The 19,074-nt window shown below is 39.9% G+C and overlaps 1 protein-coding gene across 2 annotated transcripts in view; it reads left to right on the top strand.

The window, feature by feature from the left end:
* The window catches only part of LOC126161669 (cleavage stimulation factor subunit 2 tau variant), a 90,286-nt gene that overhangs the window by 33,201 nt on the left and 38,011 nt on the right, over window positions 1–19,074 (top strand). For both annotated transcript variants that reach the window (XM_049917667.1, XM_049917666.1), the window contains exons 4-5: window positions 9,523–9,776; window positions 17,738–18,225. In XM_049917667.1, the coding sequence (XP_049773624.1) occupies window positions 9,523–9,776; window positions 17,738–18,225 (742 nt within the window). The remainder of the gene's footprint in view (window positions 1–9,522; window positions 9,777–17,737; window positions 18,226–19,074) is intronic.

Genomic DNA, 19,074 nt, shown 5'->3' with positions numbered 1-19,074 from the left:
TGTCTTTCCTTCTCCTTCCCTCTTTCCTAACGAGGCAACCGTTGGTTGCGAAAGCTAGAATTTTGTGTGTATGTTTGTGTTTGCTTGAATATATATATATATATATATATATATATATATATATATATATATATATATATATATGACCGAGATCTTTCTTGTTCTACTTGCTGTAATTTAATTCTATATATTGGCACAGTTTGTTGCAATTCCTACTTCTTAGTTACGGCATCAAGCCTTTCTGTGGGGATCTGGTGCAGAGATAGGTCAGGAGGATTGGCAGTCTTGCGTCTCAAGTGTAGGTATAGTACACAAGTTCTTCTAAAAAAACATGGCTATGCTAGTAGTAGAAACACTTATAGTGGTGATATTCTGATGTTATATTTCGTGGAAATGTTGGATATGTTCGAAAGTCTGTTCCGTAGTAATACACCCCTTTTTGGAGGCAGTTAGTCCATCCATCACGTGTAGGAGTTCTGGACTCAAATGTCCTGTTTTGGATAGACAGGATATTCAAAAGTTTTTTTGCCTATTATAACATGATCATGGTCATACTGTTAATAGTTACAGGTAACAGATAGTTGAGCTTATGCTACATTGTAAGTCATGCCATTGATCAAGATACCATAACCTTGAAGTTCCATCCATTTCATGCCCCTAGATTTTCCATTCTCGTAACAGTTGATGATCATGATCTGTGACATAAAGACTGAGTAAATCCAGTGGGTACCTACCGTATTTACTCGAATCTAAGCCGCACTCGAATCTAAGCCGCACCTGAAAAATGAGACTCGAATAAAGGGAAAAAAAAAATTCCCGAATCTAAGCCGCACCTGAAATTTGAGACTCGAAATTCAAGGGGAGAGAAAAGTTTTAGGCCGCACCTCCAAATCGAAACAAAGTTGATCCATTGTAATATGAGACACAATGTAGGTCGAATGAATGACGACACAGCTACAGTAGTTTGGTTCGAGTCGTAAGCTTAGCAGTTAAGCTTTACCACATAGCCATTGCTATGCGTCAGGTGCTCCGTCCGTATTTATACGGGTACCCTTCCTTTTTCACGTGCTACGTCTAGTTTGAATTGATTGCTTATTTTTCTTTGATCCGATAACTGCCGTTATCCTTGTTATAGGTGCTTACGTCACTCTTAAGCTGAAAATGCATTACTGTACTGTTCGTCGCATTCTGATAGTGCGTGTTTACGGTCTGTCGCCGCTCGCGGCATGGCTTGCTTTTGTGCGCGCTAACACCGCTTACAATAAAAAAAGAGAGAGGAATTGTCTCATTAGTGAAACAATGGCAAGAGACTGCTATTTGTTGTTACTTACACTGCTGCTTTCTTTGATAATGATCAACAAGAACCAAATAATAGACTGCGTATGATAGAACATGTTCTGAACGAGAGTTAGGCGAAAATGTTTCTCCGTTTGAAAATCTTTGCGGCCGCTTCTTTAGTACATCAAATTCTGCACAGAAATCAGAGTCATCTTAGATTTAAAAATCTAGTCAGTTGCCGTGCTTCATTTCTGACTGCATCACTATTAGGCATAAGAATAATACAAATATAAACATGACACGATACGTATATTCTTCCGCGTTTGCTGTTGCCTCACTCTAGTTTCGTAGTTTATTAGGCAGACAGGATTTAAATGAGATAGCAGCAAACATGAAAGAATACATGGCAGAATGTTTATATTCGTATTATTCTTATGGTGAAGAGAATACTGCATGTGATTCACATTTCATCAGGTTCCTATTAGCAACCATCTCTTCTCAGGGGTAGGAAAAAATTCAGAACGTAGAGTTGGCCATATTGACAAACATCTCAAACAGTCTTGCCAGACAGATTTTCGTAGTACATTGAAATTCTGCTACATTCGAAGATGAACAATACGGAATTTGTATTTACTTCGTTGGATAATGTATGAAAATGCAGTGGTCGAAACTCGGGGCGGAGAAAAAAAGCTCGTCTTCCACTTTTTTAAATTTATTTACTGATGCAGAGGTTTTGGCGCCAGTATTTATCTTTGTGTCTACAAAGCATGCCTGTGTCGCACTACATATATTCGACGGCAGAAGTTAGTTGTGGTGGCACCTACCAACATTTTTCAGAACTTCCGCTTGCTTTGCACTCGATTCTAAGCTGCAGGCGGTTTTTTGGATTACAAAAAAATGGAATAAAAGTGCGGCTTAGATTCAAGTAAATACGGTAGTTTCTGAAAATGTGGTTGAGGCTCGAGCACTTCCCTGTGACATTGTATTGTGTCAGGTTCACCACTTAACAACTGAGCCTTGCACAACCGTGCATCATTTTGGACTATAATGGTCAGACAAATGGTAACACTTCCTGTTCTGCTCTCTCGCAACTCCTGTGTCATAAGAGCATGTGCATCTCCTTGTTCCAATATCACTTCCTTCATCTGTAGTCATGGTTTTTCATTACATCGGGTATGCAGTGTTGGGTAACTTGGGTTTTGGGTAATGCATACCATGCAATGCTTCCATAGCACACTGGTCACTATCCTACAAATGACCCACTTTGTTACATAAAGCAGAATTATTGACGGTATGCTTGTGGCTGCTGTTAGTACATGTCTATATCACTTCATCCAAAATACACAATATGGCGATCATAAAGCCCTTTGCTAGACTTTAATTGTTCTTATCAAAATCATCGAGTGTAACTGGAACTGTACATTCACCATTCACATTACTTGTCATGCTACTGTTGTGGTCACAAAACAGTGCATTGCGCCCAAACTTAAAAGTGGCTCAACCACACACAACATCTCTTATGATAATTCTGTACCTGCAAAGACCTAAACTAATTCCCATGTCCCTGACAGTACATTATCATGGGAACCCATCTGTATTGTGCATATACTCAGTGCAGTTGGCAATAGCTTCATGATTGGTGCACCTTGCAACATTGCCTCGCTTGCAGTGGTATCACCCAGCACAAACAGTCTCTTGTAGCTCTACTGTATACCATGAAAGATCAATTTTAGTATGATGTTTAGTGAGGAAATCAAGTGTGATAATTGCAGAAGACACTTCACCAACCTGTATCAACACATCTATATGTTTGGGAAAAGTCTTAGCCCCAATGCTAAACTTGACCAGTGTTGTACCCAGTGAACTTACTTCATTGTTGCCAACTTAACATAACCTGTAACGTGAAGACCCGAGTCTCTTTCTATCCAAGAGATCTCATGTAATAATCAATAAATGTACTCCAATATCTACCAGAAACCTATGTTCCCTGGCACCAAGACAACTCCCCCCCCATGAACCATGGACCTTGCCATTGGTGGGGAGGCTTGCGTGCCTCAGCGATACAGATAGCCGTACCGTAGGTGCAACCACAACGGAGGGGTAACTGTTGAGAGGCCAGACTACCGTGTGGTTCCTGAAGAGGGGCAGCAGCCTTTTCAGTAGTTGCAGGGGCAACAGTCTGGAAGATTGACTGATCTGGCCTTGTAACACTAACCAAAACGGCCTTACTGTGCTGGTACTGCGAACGGTTGAAAGCAAGGGGAAACTACAGCCGTAATTTTTCCCGAGGTCATGCAGCTCTAATGTATGGTTAATGATGATGGCGTCCTCTTGGGTAAAATACTCCAGAGGTAAAATAGTCCCCCATTCGGATCTCTGGGCAGGGACTACTCTAGAGGACGTCATTATCAGGAGAAAGAAAACTGGCGTTCTACAGATCGGAACGTGGAATGTCAGATCCCTTAATCGGGCAGGTAGGTTAGAAAATTTGAAAAGGAAAATGGATAGGTTAAAGTTAGATATAGTGGGAATTAGTGAAGTTCGGTGGCAGGAGGAACAAGACTTTTGGTAAGGCGAATACAGGGTTATAAGTACAAAGTCAAATAGGGGTAATGCAGGAGTAGGTTTAATAATGAATAAAAAAAATAGGAATGCGGGTAAGCTACTACAAACAGCATAGTGAATGCATTATTGTGGCCAAGATAGACATGAAGCCCACGCCTACTACAGTAGTACAAGTTTATGTGCCAACTAGCTCTGCAGATGACAAAGAAATTGAGGAAATATATGATGAAATAAAAGAAATTATTCAGATAGTGGAGGGAGACGAAAATTTAATAGTCATGGGTGACTGGAATTCGGTAGTAGGGAAAGGGAGAGAAGGAAACTTAGTAGGTGAATATGGATTGGGGGTAAAAAATGAAAGAGGAAGCCGCCTGGTAGAATTTTGCACAGAGCACAACTTAATTATAGCTAACACTTGGTTCAAGAATCATAAAAGAAGGTTGTATACATGGGAGAATCCTGGAGATACTAGAAGGTATCAGATAGATTATATAATGGTAAGACAGAGATTTAGGAACCAGGTTTTAAATTGTGAGACATTTCCAGGGGCAGATGTGGACTCTGACCACAATCTATTGGTTATGAACTGTAGATTAAAACTGAAGAAACTGCAAAAAGGTTGGAATTTAAGGATATGGGACCTGGATAAACTGACTAAACCAGAGGTTGTACAGAGTTTCAGGGAGAGCGTAAGGGAACAATTGACAGGAATGGGGGAAAGAAATACAATAGAAGAAGAAGGGGTAGCTTTGAGGGATGAAGTAGTGAAGGCAGCAGAGGGTCAGGTATGTAAAAAGATGAGGGCTAGTGGAAATCCTTGGGAAACAGAAGAAATATTCAATTTAATTGATGAAAGGAGAAAATACAAAAATGCAGTAAATGAAGCAGGCAAAAAGGAATACAAACGTCTCAAAAATGAGATCGACAGGAAGTGCAAAATGGCTAAGCAGGGATGGCTAGAGGACAAATGTAAGGATGTAGAGGCTTATCTCACTAGGGGTAAGATAGATACTGCCAGCAGGAAAATTAAAGAGACCTTTGGAGAAAAGAGAGCCACTTGTATGAATATCAAGAGCTCAGATGGAAACCCAGTTCTAAGCAAAGAAGGGAAAGCAGAAAGGTGGAAGGAGTATATAGAGGGCGATGTATTTGAGGACAGTATTATGGAAATGGAAGAGAATGTAGATGAAGATGAAATGGGAGATATGATACTGCGTGAAGAGTTTGACAGAGCACTGAAAGACCTGAGTCAAAACAAGGTCCCGGGAGTAGATAACATTCCAGTAGAACTGCTGACAGCCTTGGGAGAGCCAGTCCTGACAAAAGTCTACCATCTGGTAAGCAAGATGTATGAGACAGGCGAAATACCCTCAGACTTCAAGAAGAATGTAATAATTCCAATCCCAAAGAAAGCAGGTGTTAACAGATGTGAAAATTACCGAACTATCAGTTTAATAAGTCATGGCTGCAAAATACTAACGCGAATTCTTTACAGACGAATGGAAAAACTAGTAGAAGCCGACCTGGGGGAAGATCAGTTTGGATTCCGTAAAAATACTGGAACACATGAGGCAATACTGACCCTACGACTTATCTTGGAAGCTAGACTAAGGAAAGGCAAACCTACGTTTCTAGCATTTGTAGACTTAGAGAAAGCTTTTGACAATGTTGACTGGAATACTCTCTTTCAGATTCTGAAGGTGGCAGGGGTAAAATACAGGGAACGAAAGGCTATTTACAATTTGTACAGAAACCAGATTGCAGTTATAAGAGTTGAGGGGCATGAAATGGAAGCAGTGGTTGGGAAGGGAGTGAGACAGGGTTGTAGCCTCTCCCCGATGTTATTCAATGTGTATATTAAGCAAGCAGTGAAGGAAACAAAAGAAAAATTCGGAGTAGGCATTAAAATCCATGGAGAAGAAATAAAAACCTTGAGGTTCGCTGATGACATTGTAATTCTGTCAGAGACAGCAAAGGACTTGGAAGAGCACTTTAACAGAATGGATAGCATCTTGAAAGGAGGGTATGAGATGAACATCAACAAAAGCAAAATGAGGATAATGGAATGTAGTTGAATTAAGTCGGGAGGTGCTGAGGGTATTAGATTAGGAAATGAGACACTTAAAGTAGTAAAGGAGTTTTGCTATTTGGGGAGCAAAATAACTGATGATGGTCGAAGTAGAGAGGATATAAAATGTAGTCTGGCAATGGCAAGGAAAGCGTTTCTGAAGAAGAGAAATTTGTTAACATCGAGTATAGATTTAAGTGTCAGGAAGTCATTTCTGAAAGTATTTGTATGGAGTGTAGCCATGTATGGAAGTGAAACATGGACGATAATTAGTTTGGAAAGGAAGAGAATAGAAGCTTTCGAAATGTGGTGCTACAGAAGAATGCCGAAGATTGGATGGGTAGATCACGTAACTAATGAGGAGGTATTGAATAGGATTGGGGAGAAGAGCAGTTTGTGGCACAACTTGACTACAAGAAGGGATCGATTGGTAGGACATGTTCTGAGGCATCAAGGGATCACCAAATTAGCATTGGAGGTCAGCGTGGAGGGTAAAAATCGTAGAGGGAGACCAAGAGATGAATACACCAAGCAGATTCAGAAGGATGTAGGTTGCAGTAGGTACCGGGAGATGAAGAAGCTTGCACAGGATAGAGTAGCATGGAGAGCTGCATCAAACGAGTCTCAGGACTGAAGACCACAACAACAACAAGACAACTCCACAAGCAGCGTTCCATCTCTACATCTGCTTGTCCAGTACTACACTTTATTGGAAACATTTTCTGGTGGCTGACACATTCCCATTCACATTTATTGAAGACATGTGCTGATACTGATTTTCCCGTTTTTTACTCCTGCATTCTCATGCTTTGTGAGCTACTCGTCTGCACTCTTAGCATTCCAGCTGATGACAGTGTTGGAAATGGTCCTCATGCCTACACCTGTGATTTTTCATCATTGAAGAAAACACCTGGTGGTTGCCACAGTCTGTAGTTGCTATATCTGTCTCTTCCAACTGTGTGGAGATCCTGATAACTGCGGCCAAATCCTAATCTGCGTGCAGCATTTAAGCGGGGAATGCCATGCAAAAATACATAGAGATCCTTATTCTTATTACTCATTCTGTGTTAGCACGTACATTTGGATGTTGATCTTTTGGATCCTAACTGAGAATGGTTCAATGGACTCGTTATTCTCACTAAAGAAGCAAGTACTGATCTGCCTTCTATTCTGCTGTCGTATTCCCTTCCCCCCTCCTCCCCCTTTGCAGGCTGTCGTACACGACAACTTGTACCTAGAAAGACTGCAAAGTGTGCACCTGACAGATGTTAAATATAGCTCCTGACAATTATCCTTAAAACTAGTCCGGCCAGGAGGTTCACTCTGCTTTACAAAAGTTCCCCTTAGATTAAAATAAACGTCCATACAATCGACCGAGGCCAGTGAATTACATAATGAAAACAGCCGGTTACAAGGTAAACAGTCAGTTACAAAGTTAAAAACATGCTTCTTCACTCACTGCCCTGCATTGTGTGAATCATTGGCTGCAAGATGATCGCTGCTGCTGCGGGGATGACAGTAACACAAGAAACTGGTGTTGATCATAGTGGTATCAATTGTAGTTTAGGCAACGTGAGGCCCATTTATGGCCACCAGTCGTCGTCATGATTAGCCACCTGATACCATTGGCATGGTGCCCACTTCTGATCGCCAGTTGTAGCAGTGTTGACATGAGGCCCACTTTTGACCACCAGTTGCAGCAGTCACTTCTCAGATCAGGTTTTTAGTTGATGTGGAGACTGAGCATGTCAGGTGGTGACGCTGAAGGTGCAGAAAGCTGAGCTTGGGGGGCTGGTGTGAGTGGCTATCATACACCCTAAGGTCCTAGTGAAACAGCATCATTTGGAAACATGTTCATTCTGTGTGATTGTACAGTAGGGGGTAATCTTCTCTAGCACAATGGAGTGTGTGCTGAATTACACACTCAAGTGCAGGAAGGAATGTGAGTACAGTGCTTTGTCCAGTTGCGGCCATGGTGTAGGTCAGACCTAACAGTGATGTGCAGATAACCAGAATAGGAATCTGTAGGCATGAGCCTACCGTGGCTCACCAGTAGTTAGTGTGGCCCACCCCACCACTCTCGAAGACAGTCATCCACTTTAACAGGTGCCTACAGCATACCACAGGTGGCAGATGTCATGAAAGCAGAAGTCCAGGACCCATATCAGCAACACATTGTACAACCATGTAGGAAGTACTTGGGTGTCTCGCCCAACAGCTAGAAAGAAGTAGGTTGCAGTCACTTGGTACAGCCCTTCACAATGGAAAGGCCAGGCTAGTCCTCATTTTCTATTATTGACGGTGGTGGCCAAACAGCAGTGGGAGCTTGCAGTGGCTAAGTTCAACTACAGCTGACGGCCGCAGTCTTGCAGGCAAAGTCTTCTCTAAGCAGCAAGCAGCACATATGTACAATAAATTTGTAACTCAGATTTTATTATAAGTTTTAATTTTTCAATATCACTTTTCTTTCATGTACAAGATTTTCATCAGTTTCTGACAAATTGGGATATGACTTCACGAACTGTACATTAGAGGGTGCCTTCAAACTAAAAGTGGATTTTCTTAAAATTTTGAGTTTTACCATTACTTCCATATTAATTTCTGTTGTCCGCGTAGCAGGTATCAATTCATTCTCTCTGCAAGCAAAATTTCCTAGGCAAGGTTTAGAGGGCATGCCAGTAGGTAAAGCGGTAAGAGATGCACCTGCTCTGTAATTCTCTCTTCCTCTATATGTTGTTTGTGGGACTCTACCAAGAAGAGAGATTGTCTTATCTCTGTTTTCTGCTGTGTATCGAGACTTTTATAAAGGTCGAACGACATAGGTCTCTGTTGCTGGTTTCTTCATTAAATTGTGTTGTGAGAGAGTAATTTTCCTTTGTGATCCCATAAATAGCTGAGTAGCAAGTGTCCGCTAAAGTGGTAGCATCAAGACTAATTGTTTTTATAGGTCAGCCAGTACCCAAGACATTATTTGTAGGTCACTAAACTGCAATAATTCATTCTCTGGGTACAATTATTCCCACTGTAGAACTGCCCACCTCCTCGGTTTATTCCTCTATTCATGCAATTTTCTTCATACACAGATTCACATTTTGTGGGGTGTTACTCTCCATAACACAAAGGTGGTCTTGAACCTTGCATCTTCAGAGAGAAAAGTTTTGCATGTCTCCTCATGTTCCAGGAGTTGTGAAGGCCAGTGTCAGGGCACTCCAAAATTCTCCGCTGCATATTATTATTACTATTACTATTTCTCCAAGGACTACCAAGAACCGGAAGACAGCTGATAACTGACTTTGCTTTGACATTAGCTCTGATATTCTCAATTTATTTTCATAAATTTCCCCTTTAATTTTCTTTTAGTTTAAATATTTCTTGCATTTCTTTCATAACATGTAATCGTGCCTTTAATTTGCTATTAATTCAAAAAAACATTCTGGTCTAATCCCTGCCATACTCAATTTTTGTTTCATTAGAAGTACATTTCTGTTTTTGCTGTTACCACTACCACCACCATTACTACTACCTCTACTAATACTCTTACTCCTACTCCTAGTCCTACTGCCACCACCACTGCTGCTGCTTATTGGAGTAACAAACTATTGGTTTGTCAGGTCTGTTACAGGGCCCTGTTGTGGAGAATCCATATGGAGAAGCAGTACAGTCAGATAAGGCCCCTGAGGCAATAAGCAAAGCTGTTGCATCTTTACCACCAGAGCAAATGTTTGAACTGATGAAACAGATGAAACTTTGTGTTCAGAATAATCCAACAGAGGCTCGCGCAATGCTGTTACAGAATCCACAACTAGCTTACGCTCTTCTCCAAGCCCAAGTGGTGATGCGCATTCTGGATCCTCACACAGCAGTTGTGAGTAAACTGTGTTTTGTTTTGTGCAAATTACTTTATGATTACTGATTTTACTTACTCTGATGCCTTTTCCTTCATCTTTGCCTCCCTTCCTCCTGATACGTGGTAGAGCCCTATTAGTGCCTGCACCCCAAGTTTTTCAGTGTTCCACTAACAATCCTTCCCGTGTGCTTAGAGTAATATTGGAGTAATATTGTCTAGTTTTGAATGTGTCTACCAGCAGCACTGGGGCTGCATCTCCTGAAGGTAAGTACTAATCAGCTCGTCTTCTCTTTGTGGATTTAGCTTTTTTTTTTAAAAAAAAAGGAATATTGTGTTTTGCACAGTAAAATTAATCAATCAGTAAAATAAATGTATAAATGACACCAACAGATAAAGTGATGATTACCTATTAATTCTAAATAATTTAATGATCAAATCATAAAAATACTAACTGTGCTAAGTAGAGTTGTCTAACTTATCAATAGTATGATACATCAAAGTGGAAGCAAAAATTAATAACAGTACCTAGTCAAAACAGAATTTGCTTGAGCAGGCCTGAGGAATGCACAATCAGTAGCTTTTTAACTTTTTTAATTCATAAACTCAGTGCCGAATACAGGAAATTGGGATAAGAAAATGTAAAATACAAGCACACAGGACAAAAAATTAGTCACCCCCAGAAAACATAATCCTAATACTATGTAACACCACCCCTAGCGTTGATAATGACAGCAGAAAATTGTGTCCAAATTGTTTCAGGTATGCCATATGTAGCTGATACCATTAATTGAGTATTACATCCTGTAGAGAAACACAGTTGTGGGAATGTTGATTGCAATGTTTTATTCCCTCTCCTAAAAAGTCCAGCCATTTTCTGAGGAATTATGGTGGGATGATTTAGCGGGTCAGTTGAAATACAATATGGTGCCTGAATGCTCATAAAACCAGAAATGCATACCTACAGTTATGTAAACAGTTTACTCTCAATTTGGAAGATGAGAGTGCCCACAGCATACTCATCATGAAGATGTAGAAGAAAGAGCAACAATTGGCCACTGAGAATGTTCACAGTAACCTAAATGAGTGGGCCCAAGTCGTGATATGAAAAGCACCACCAAAGAAGCATCAGGAAACCACCTCCAGCCTGAAGTACACTCTCCAAAGCCTGCAAGTTTAGCATCTCTTTGGAGCATCAGTACTCTTGTGGTTTTGCAATGTTTTGAAAATAAGCCGAATTTCCACTCGATCTCATCTCACTACAGGCCTCCAGTCAGCTACTGTCCTGGCTTTGTGTTGTATGCTTGTTAAAGATGCGTATCTTTAAATTCCACTGTAAGCAATAGCCTCCTGTGAGGTACATGACTCGAGATGCCCATTTCATGCAGTTCCATTTGCAATATTTTCTTTGGAAACTGCTCGAGATGGACATGCATTTACTGACAGTAGAATTCCTGTTGGATTGTCATTGACAAGTCCTGACACTCAGCAGGATGTACAAGGAGGTCAGAAATTCCCATTACAAACTTCATACTGCATACTTCATCTTCCTACCAAACATATTGGACCCATTCTTGAAATCTGTGCCATTGAATGACTGTCAGGAAATGTGGTTTCAGTATGATGGACTACCTCACTTCTCTTGCACTGTTCAGAGACTCTTGTGCTGTTCGGAGACATCTCAACAAATGGTACTGTGGAAGATGGATAGGCCTTGATGGACCAGCTGCGTGGCTGCCACAGTTGCCAGATTTAACTCCTGTGGACTACTTCTTGTAGGGTCTTATGCAAAGTTTAATTTATGAGATTCCTGTAGAGAGAGAGGAAGACTCCTTGCTGGCATTCTGTCACGTCTCCATGTTGACATATGTTACTGAGCAAATTCCTTACAACTGAGTGGCACACACATACCACTTCACCACCTTAGTTCACATCAGTGGTGGATGGTTAAATAACTGCCCGCTGCTAGTTGTACACTATCTACAGTGCTCCAAAGTGACTATTGTGCTTTTATAATGGAATGACTAACATTACGTCTGGGGAGGTGCTTAAGGAAGGAAAAAATGCGCTAAGTCCTTTAACTGGTGAGACTAAAGGATTAATGTTATTTTAAATGAATTTCAAACAATGAAATGTCTGAGATGCAATAACAATGAAATTAGGGTGGAGTGTAAGAGACAGTTATCTATTGGAGACCATTTCCTGTTGCAAGAAGGATCAAATTCCAAGAGTTAACTGTCTACACCACTATGATTTGGTGAACTTGTTGTTAGTTTAAATGATGTGTTTAAATTAACTGGCAGTTAATGGTAGCTTTACTTTTTTATTCAAATTTTATATGTCTGTCTGAGTAATATGACAGAATGAAGCAGACTGTGGTTGTGAGACAGGAGACAGTGACAGAGGCACAAAGAGATAATGACTAGGAGTAGGGCTGAATGAATGAGTGAGTGAGAATAGACAAGTAGGATTGAATGGGTTGAGCGACTTACAGCGATGGACTAGTGTATGTGAGTTACAGTTAAGGGAGTTTGTGGGAGAGAGAGGTGAGTTGCATGTTAAAAATAGCATGACGAAGTTTGTGTGCCAAAATATTTGGGAAAATTTTTAAAGGTGCTGAGGAAGGCAGGCTGAAACAGCTGGTACCCCACTTTTCAGTCAGTCCTTCAAACTGGAGCATATTCACTTTTTTTGTGCTCCAGTAGGAGCATTTTTCCTCTGGCACCCATATGATGCAGTGGGTAGGAAGTGCAACACTCTTCATTTCTAGAGAGCCATCATCAAATGAAAGTGTTCTCTTACTTGTTGACCAAATCATATCCACAATAACAAAGAATTAGACGAAAAATTTGGACACACACACACACACACACACACACACACACGCGCGTCATTTGCAGCAATGTTGGCTTTGTCGATCTTGAATACCTTATTTCCCCTTGGATAGGACCTGACTGGTTTCACGTGTCAAACATGACAGTGCAACACTTAAAAAGTGGAAAGAAGTATCAACAAAATTACAGGACCACTTAGTAAATATTCCACCACATTTCACATTTGATGACTGCTTAGCATCAGCTGAATTAAATTTTGACCAATACATATTGACAGTTAGAGCTACACTAAAAACCCAAGATATATTCACAGAGCTGTCATGGCTAATTCATTGTGCAAAAAAAGTGTTGGAATAACAACAGGCTAATATAGATTGTCAATTTATAATTTATCCAATTGCCTGTTCTGTTTATATTGTTGACTATATTTTTATAAAGCCAAACGAGGTAAGTCAAATTTACTAAGAGCAGCAGTAGAAGAGGCCAAAAGTGGACACAGTAGCATAAGCCCTGTCTCTCAGGCCATGTTATAAACTTCTGAAAGCGAAGTTCTTGTGAACAAAGGGCACCCCAAGGAACGAGTGGATAATTTAAAATTGTTAGTAGATTTGCAGTCCATTTAATCATCCACCAACATATTTACAAAAAAATTACTGGATCTTGTCCAAAATCAGCTATGTGACAACACATTTGATATAGTGAGTTTAGCTTATTTTGCTTCTTATTATGCATGATCAAATGAAATCTCATGTGCAACTAAATATGAAAACACTGACAATGAATGTGTTGGAAAATGGATCAGGCTGTTAAATAATGATGGTTACTTGCAGCAAAGGAGGCGATCCGAGATGCTATGTTTCCATACAATGGAGTACAATATCCTAACAATTATGCAGAGACCAGCTAACATTATACACAAACTGGAAGGATGAAATTTCTGAATTAGTCAGTGATAATATAAATCTTGAAGAGAAGTTTATCAAACTTAGTGATGAAATCTGTTCAGTCCTTACAATTCAGTCACTTGGGGGCTCCAGATAAGTTCGAAGTACTGGTTATGTGCATTTCGTAGTGTAGACAAAGATGATGCTGGTAATGTAGCAAAAGAAAAAGCTTGTCCTTTAGATGATTATGAATTGGAGACCCAAGCAGGATATCCAGATCATTGTCTGCAGTTACATGGATAAGAAGCAAAGTTAGTAACATGAGTGATGATGTACTGAGTTTAGTTAGAATTTTGTATCACATGTAGGACACATTGTACTTCAAGAATCACCACCGCGATTTTATTATTTTGTTAGTGGTGGAGCTGGTGCAGGCAGAAGTTTATAAATTAGGGATTTGTATCAATATTTGATGCTTATTGTTAATAGCAATCTGGCTATAAATCCTGATAATGCTAAAATTTTGCTTTGTGCATACACGGGAAAAGCCCCTTTTGGAATTGGTGGTCAAATTGTACACAGTTCAACAGGACATCTCGTGCCCCAGTGTGGCCAAACAGTGGGTTGCCAGCAAGCATGACAAACACATTAGCCTGTAAATTTGCAGAAGTAGGATTAATTATTTTGGATGAAATGTCTATGCCAGTAGTAGTACTCTGAGCCAAATTAATATAAGATTACAGCAAATATTTCACACAAATACACCTTTTGATGGTATATCTTTATCATTTGTGTTTAATACTTCATACAGGAGACAACTTGGTTTTTCAGCCAAATACCTGTCGAAATCCATTGGCGCCATTAGCTGGCTTTAAGTTGTGGAGACCTTTTCATTGCTTTACTATGACAAAAATTATGTGGCAAAGAGATGGTCTGGCATTTGCAGTAGCCTTAAACAACAAGGCTGTCAGTTGGATGACTTCTGTTGTTACACAATTATTAAATTCTAGATGTTACGATATGAATACTCTGCCTTCTGAAGCCCATGTAGCAGTACACTTGTTTCCGACCAACAATGAAGTAGGCAAATACAACAATCAAATATTGTGTCGAATGGACACTGAAGGGTGCTTAGTTAAAGCCATTGATGTGGTTTCAGGAGGGTGAAATCCACAAGCTGCTGGAAAAATCCTGTGATCTGTAAGTCCTTTAGCTACAGTGCAGACCTATGGTCTTCCTAAGAACTTGTTTTTATGAGTGGGTGCACATTATATTATAAATGTGACTACTGACACTACAGACAGCACCATGGGAATATTGGAGGCTATAGATCGCAGCCTACACAAAGAGACGAGTGAAAAGTGCCCATCACTTATTCGGCTACTGTTCGATAAAAGTATGGGAATAATATATCAAATATCTTCTTGGAAACATCAACAGTTTCTCAAATCATATATTGGGTGCTATTAAAAGCTGTCATACTGTCAAAAGATGGAAATCTTGAAATCTGATAGTTCATCATACTCAGTTTCCGTGGTACCAGCAGAAGGTGCAACAATTCACAAGTCACAAGGTGCAGCCTTAGAAAAAGTTGTGGTTTATATTTCTAAAAACATAAAAAGGTTGTGTTGTATGTAGCTTCTTCTAGAGCCATGTCATTGTTGGGACTTTTTTTTTCTTAATAGTCCATCTGAAATCTCAGAATTGATTGCTGTGATTGTGAAAAAGGAAAGACTGGAGCAAAACAAACAAATATCACATTTTCAATTTTTCCAAGCATCTGAAAATAACTTTGTTCAAATTGTATTTCATAACTTACAATCATTACGCAAGCATTAGCCAGACATCATTACAGAGCCTATCATTCCTTTGTCTCATGCTGCACCATGTGTTGAAACATAGGGATGTCGTAGACACACTTTTAAAAATGATGCTTTTGATGAGATATGCAGAGTAGACGATCCGGCAGTAGCTAATGCAAATTCAGGTTGGTGATCTGTTGCATATGTGCATCACAATCTTATAAATGGTGCGACAGATGGATCACATAAACAGTAATGCTTAAATAATCGAGGTGCAGCAAACAGCCATTTTGAGTGTGTACATATCGAAATGTTAGAGGTCCAGTTGATTGCTGTTTTAGGTTGTTATAGCATGCATAGACACCGCAATATATGATAACAGTGGCAATAATTATATTTCTTAACTGATTGTTGTAGGAGACTATAACATAGACCAATCCCCAAAATGCAGTTGTACTATATTTCTCCTCCAAAGGCATATTATCATTAATAAACCAATGAACTGCAAGAGCTAATATAATTATTGAAAATATTTTTTCCAGCTTTGGATACAGTATGCTACTATTCATTCTTTTGTCAGTCATCACTCACAAACCTCATTCATATTTAACACTTAAGTAACCATTTTAATTTAATTTTAGATTTTCATACAAACTACTAAATCCATGTTTGACTGCAGTCTCACTTGACTGAGTGAAGATAACCCCGAAGATCTTGTAAATACCTAATCACTCTCACCATTTATTATTATATTTATTAGTAAAATATCTGCTTCTAGTTTCCATGGAAATTTAAGTCCTTGGACTAAATTTCAAAATTCTATGTGGTTTGAAGTGAAGTATCAAACGTCAGTATCTATTAGTGAATTTCTATTGAAATTTAAAAACTTAAGTTATGCTTGGGCGCGTAAGGTCACTGATCTTTAAACTTTGATTCAGCTGACTTGAACATTATTCAGTAACAAATTTTTAAAAAGTTTAAGTAATTTGTGTTGCTAATTAGCATAGCATTATAATGTGACTCCAGAATTAATCAAATAAGTGAAACTTACAATATCAAATGTGAAATTACACAAAATATTAATTAAAATCAAAACATTCTTGAAAGTATTGGAATTCCCGGGACCAGTATCTGTATTGATAACAGGCAAAAATCATTGAGAGGATTGTGATGAAAAATAACAGAAAAACAGCTACAAAAGTGACTACAGAACTGAATGTCACACTTGTGAAGCGTGTCAGCACCAAAACAACACAAAGGGAGCTACATATGCAGGGAACTGCAGGACGAGCTGAAATTCCAGTGATGCAAATTCCCATCACAGGAAAGCATGGTGTTGAAGCCATAAAATGTGAAATATGGAGTGCTGGAAAAATGTCTTTTGGTTGGTTGAGTCTTGTATCACACAGTTTCCAACTTCTGACCAAGTTCGTCCCAAAAATGAAGCATGGTGGGAGTTCAGTGATGATTTGGGCAGATGTATTACGGTATTCCATGGGCCCTATTGTCATGGATTATGTGACCATTTTGGATGATCACAACCATCCCATGGTACAGTGTTTGTTCCCCAATGATGGTGTCGTCTTCTAAGATGACAGGGCCCCAGTTCACGCAGCTCACATCATCCAGGACTAGTTTTGTGAGCACGAGGGTGAATTGTCACATCTCCTAATGACGGTCTTCAGATCTCAATATAATTAACCCTTTGCAGTTTATTTTGCAGTGAAAGCTGCATGATTGCTAGCCATCTCCATCATCATTACCTGTATGTGCCATTATTTTGGAGAAAGAATGGTGTAGGATTCTTTTGAAAACCACATAGGACCTGTGCCTATCTGTTCTGAGATGACTGGAAGCTGTTTCGAATGACAACAGTTTTCCTACATCATATAAGGGATGGTAATATATTGTATTGTTGGTGTTCCAAAATTTTTGTCCATCCCTGTGTGTGTGTGTGTGTGTGTGTGTGTAATGCACATGCAGGGGAGGGACACACCATTGTTCCATCTGTGTTCACGGTCAATATGACTAACAGAATCAAATTATTTAGTTTTTGTTGGAGACCTGCTGTAAATTTATGTCAATAGTTAAATTTGGGGGGGGGGGGGGGGGGGGGGGGCACACAGCTAGTTAATGGTCAATTTCATATATTTGTTTATTCAGTACATGGCAATAAAAACTGGAGGATAACTAACATACGACAGATGCATAATTTTACAAACTAAATAGAATTAAAATGCTAAATCTACAAATTAATATCTAAATTTTCAGTCCATTCATGGGCTGTGTGTATCACTTCAAAGAAATCTAGATTTCCATTGTAAACTTGTTACAATGTGTTTGATGGTTTGATGTTTGTTGTTTATCAGTGTGTATTACAAATATATTCAAACATGTAGAAGAGTGTGGCACACAAAGGTATTAAAACTTACCCCTTTTTTTTTCTTCTTCTTCTTCTTCAGAGTATGCTGCACAAGGCGAATCCTATACTTCAGCCACTCATGCCATCAGATAAGCCAACAATTACGGGACCCGTACCAGTCCCTGTTCCTGTTCCCGCACCTGCAGCAACAGTTACTGCTGTACAGCCCACACTTGCAATGCCAGTTGCACCTGTACCTGCGCCACAACAAGTAGTTGCCCCAGATGTCACTGTAACAGTAGCCCAACAGGGGTGGACTCCGGCACCTACCCCAGTTGCTGTGCCACGTACCACAGCACTTGCTGCTCCAGTTGTAGCTCAGCCAGCTGGAGTTCAGTTCATTCCTCCCACAGCATCCGGTGACATCGATCATCGCACTCCAGTAGTCGATCCAAGACTGAGTCGCATGGGAGATCAAGACCTGCGATTGCCACCTACAGGACTAGTTGCTGGCCCACAACCTGTTCCACCTGTGCCTATTGCAAGAGACCACAGGGAAGCTGGGTTTGTCAATAACTCTGCTGAACAGTAAGTTGATGTCTCAAAATATTTGGCTACTTATTTGTGAATCCTTATTTAAGTTATGTTTGTGTTGTGCGATGTTGTTAATTGCATGACCGCAGTTAGACTGTATCAAAATAAGGAAGATTCTCTTAATCTGTTGAGAGAGAAAGATCAGTACTGATATGCCAATGATAGTCATAACTTTAGATTTTCAGCTACAGAATGAGTCATAACTGAAACAGATTTATTCATAATGCTTCTAGCCAAGCACATGTTCCTTGTATGCATGTTGAAATACAACCTCTGACAACAAAGTTTGGTGAATGAAGTCAGAACGGTCGATCGGGCAACACTGGTGACTCACAATGCCACACCTGCGTAGCAGCCAGTGTAGACAACCTGTCCCCATCATAGTTCAATTGAGCATCGTGTGTGTTCTGTGTTAGATCTATTGGACAAAGTGCTTGTTTAGTGTGTTGCTTCAGAACTGAGAACAGGATAATGAACGGGCAAAGGATCAATTTAAAGTTTTGTTTTAAGCTTAGCAGGACACTGAAAGAAATGCATGCAATGCTGGTATGTGTTTATGGGGATCAAACAGTGTCCATGAAGTGTGTGTACAAGTGCGTTACCCATTTTTAAGGAGGCCGGGAAAGTGTTTCTGACAGTCCCTGTAGCAGAGACGAAAATGTGTTGCCATCTTGCGCCACATCACTTGACTGATGATCAGAAGCAGGCACGTTTAGAGGCTTCACAGGATTTTGTCGAAATGGTGGATGCGACACCCAGTTTCTTGAATCGTCTTGTCACTCAGTATGAAACCTGGTGTCTCTGGTATGACCCAAAAATGAAACGGCAAAGCATGGAATGGTG

The sequence above is a fragment of the Schistocerca cancellata genome, chromosome 2 (assembly GCF_023864275.1).
Source record: "Schistocerca cancellata isolate TAMUIC-IGC-003103 chromosome 2, iqSchCanc2.1, whole genome shotgun sequence".
Taxonomy (NCBI): Eukaryota; Metazoa; Arthropoda; class Insecta; order Orthoptera; family Acrididae; genus Schistocerca; species Schistocerca cancellata.
The sequence above is the reverse complement of the archived record's forward strand: the minus strand, read 5'-3'. Positions and strand labels throughout refer to the sequence as shown.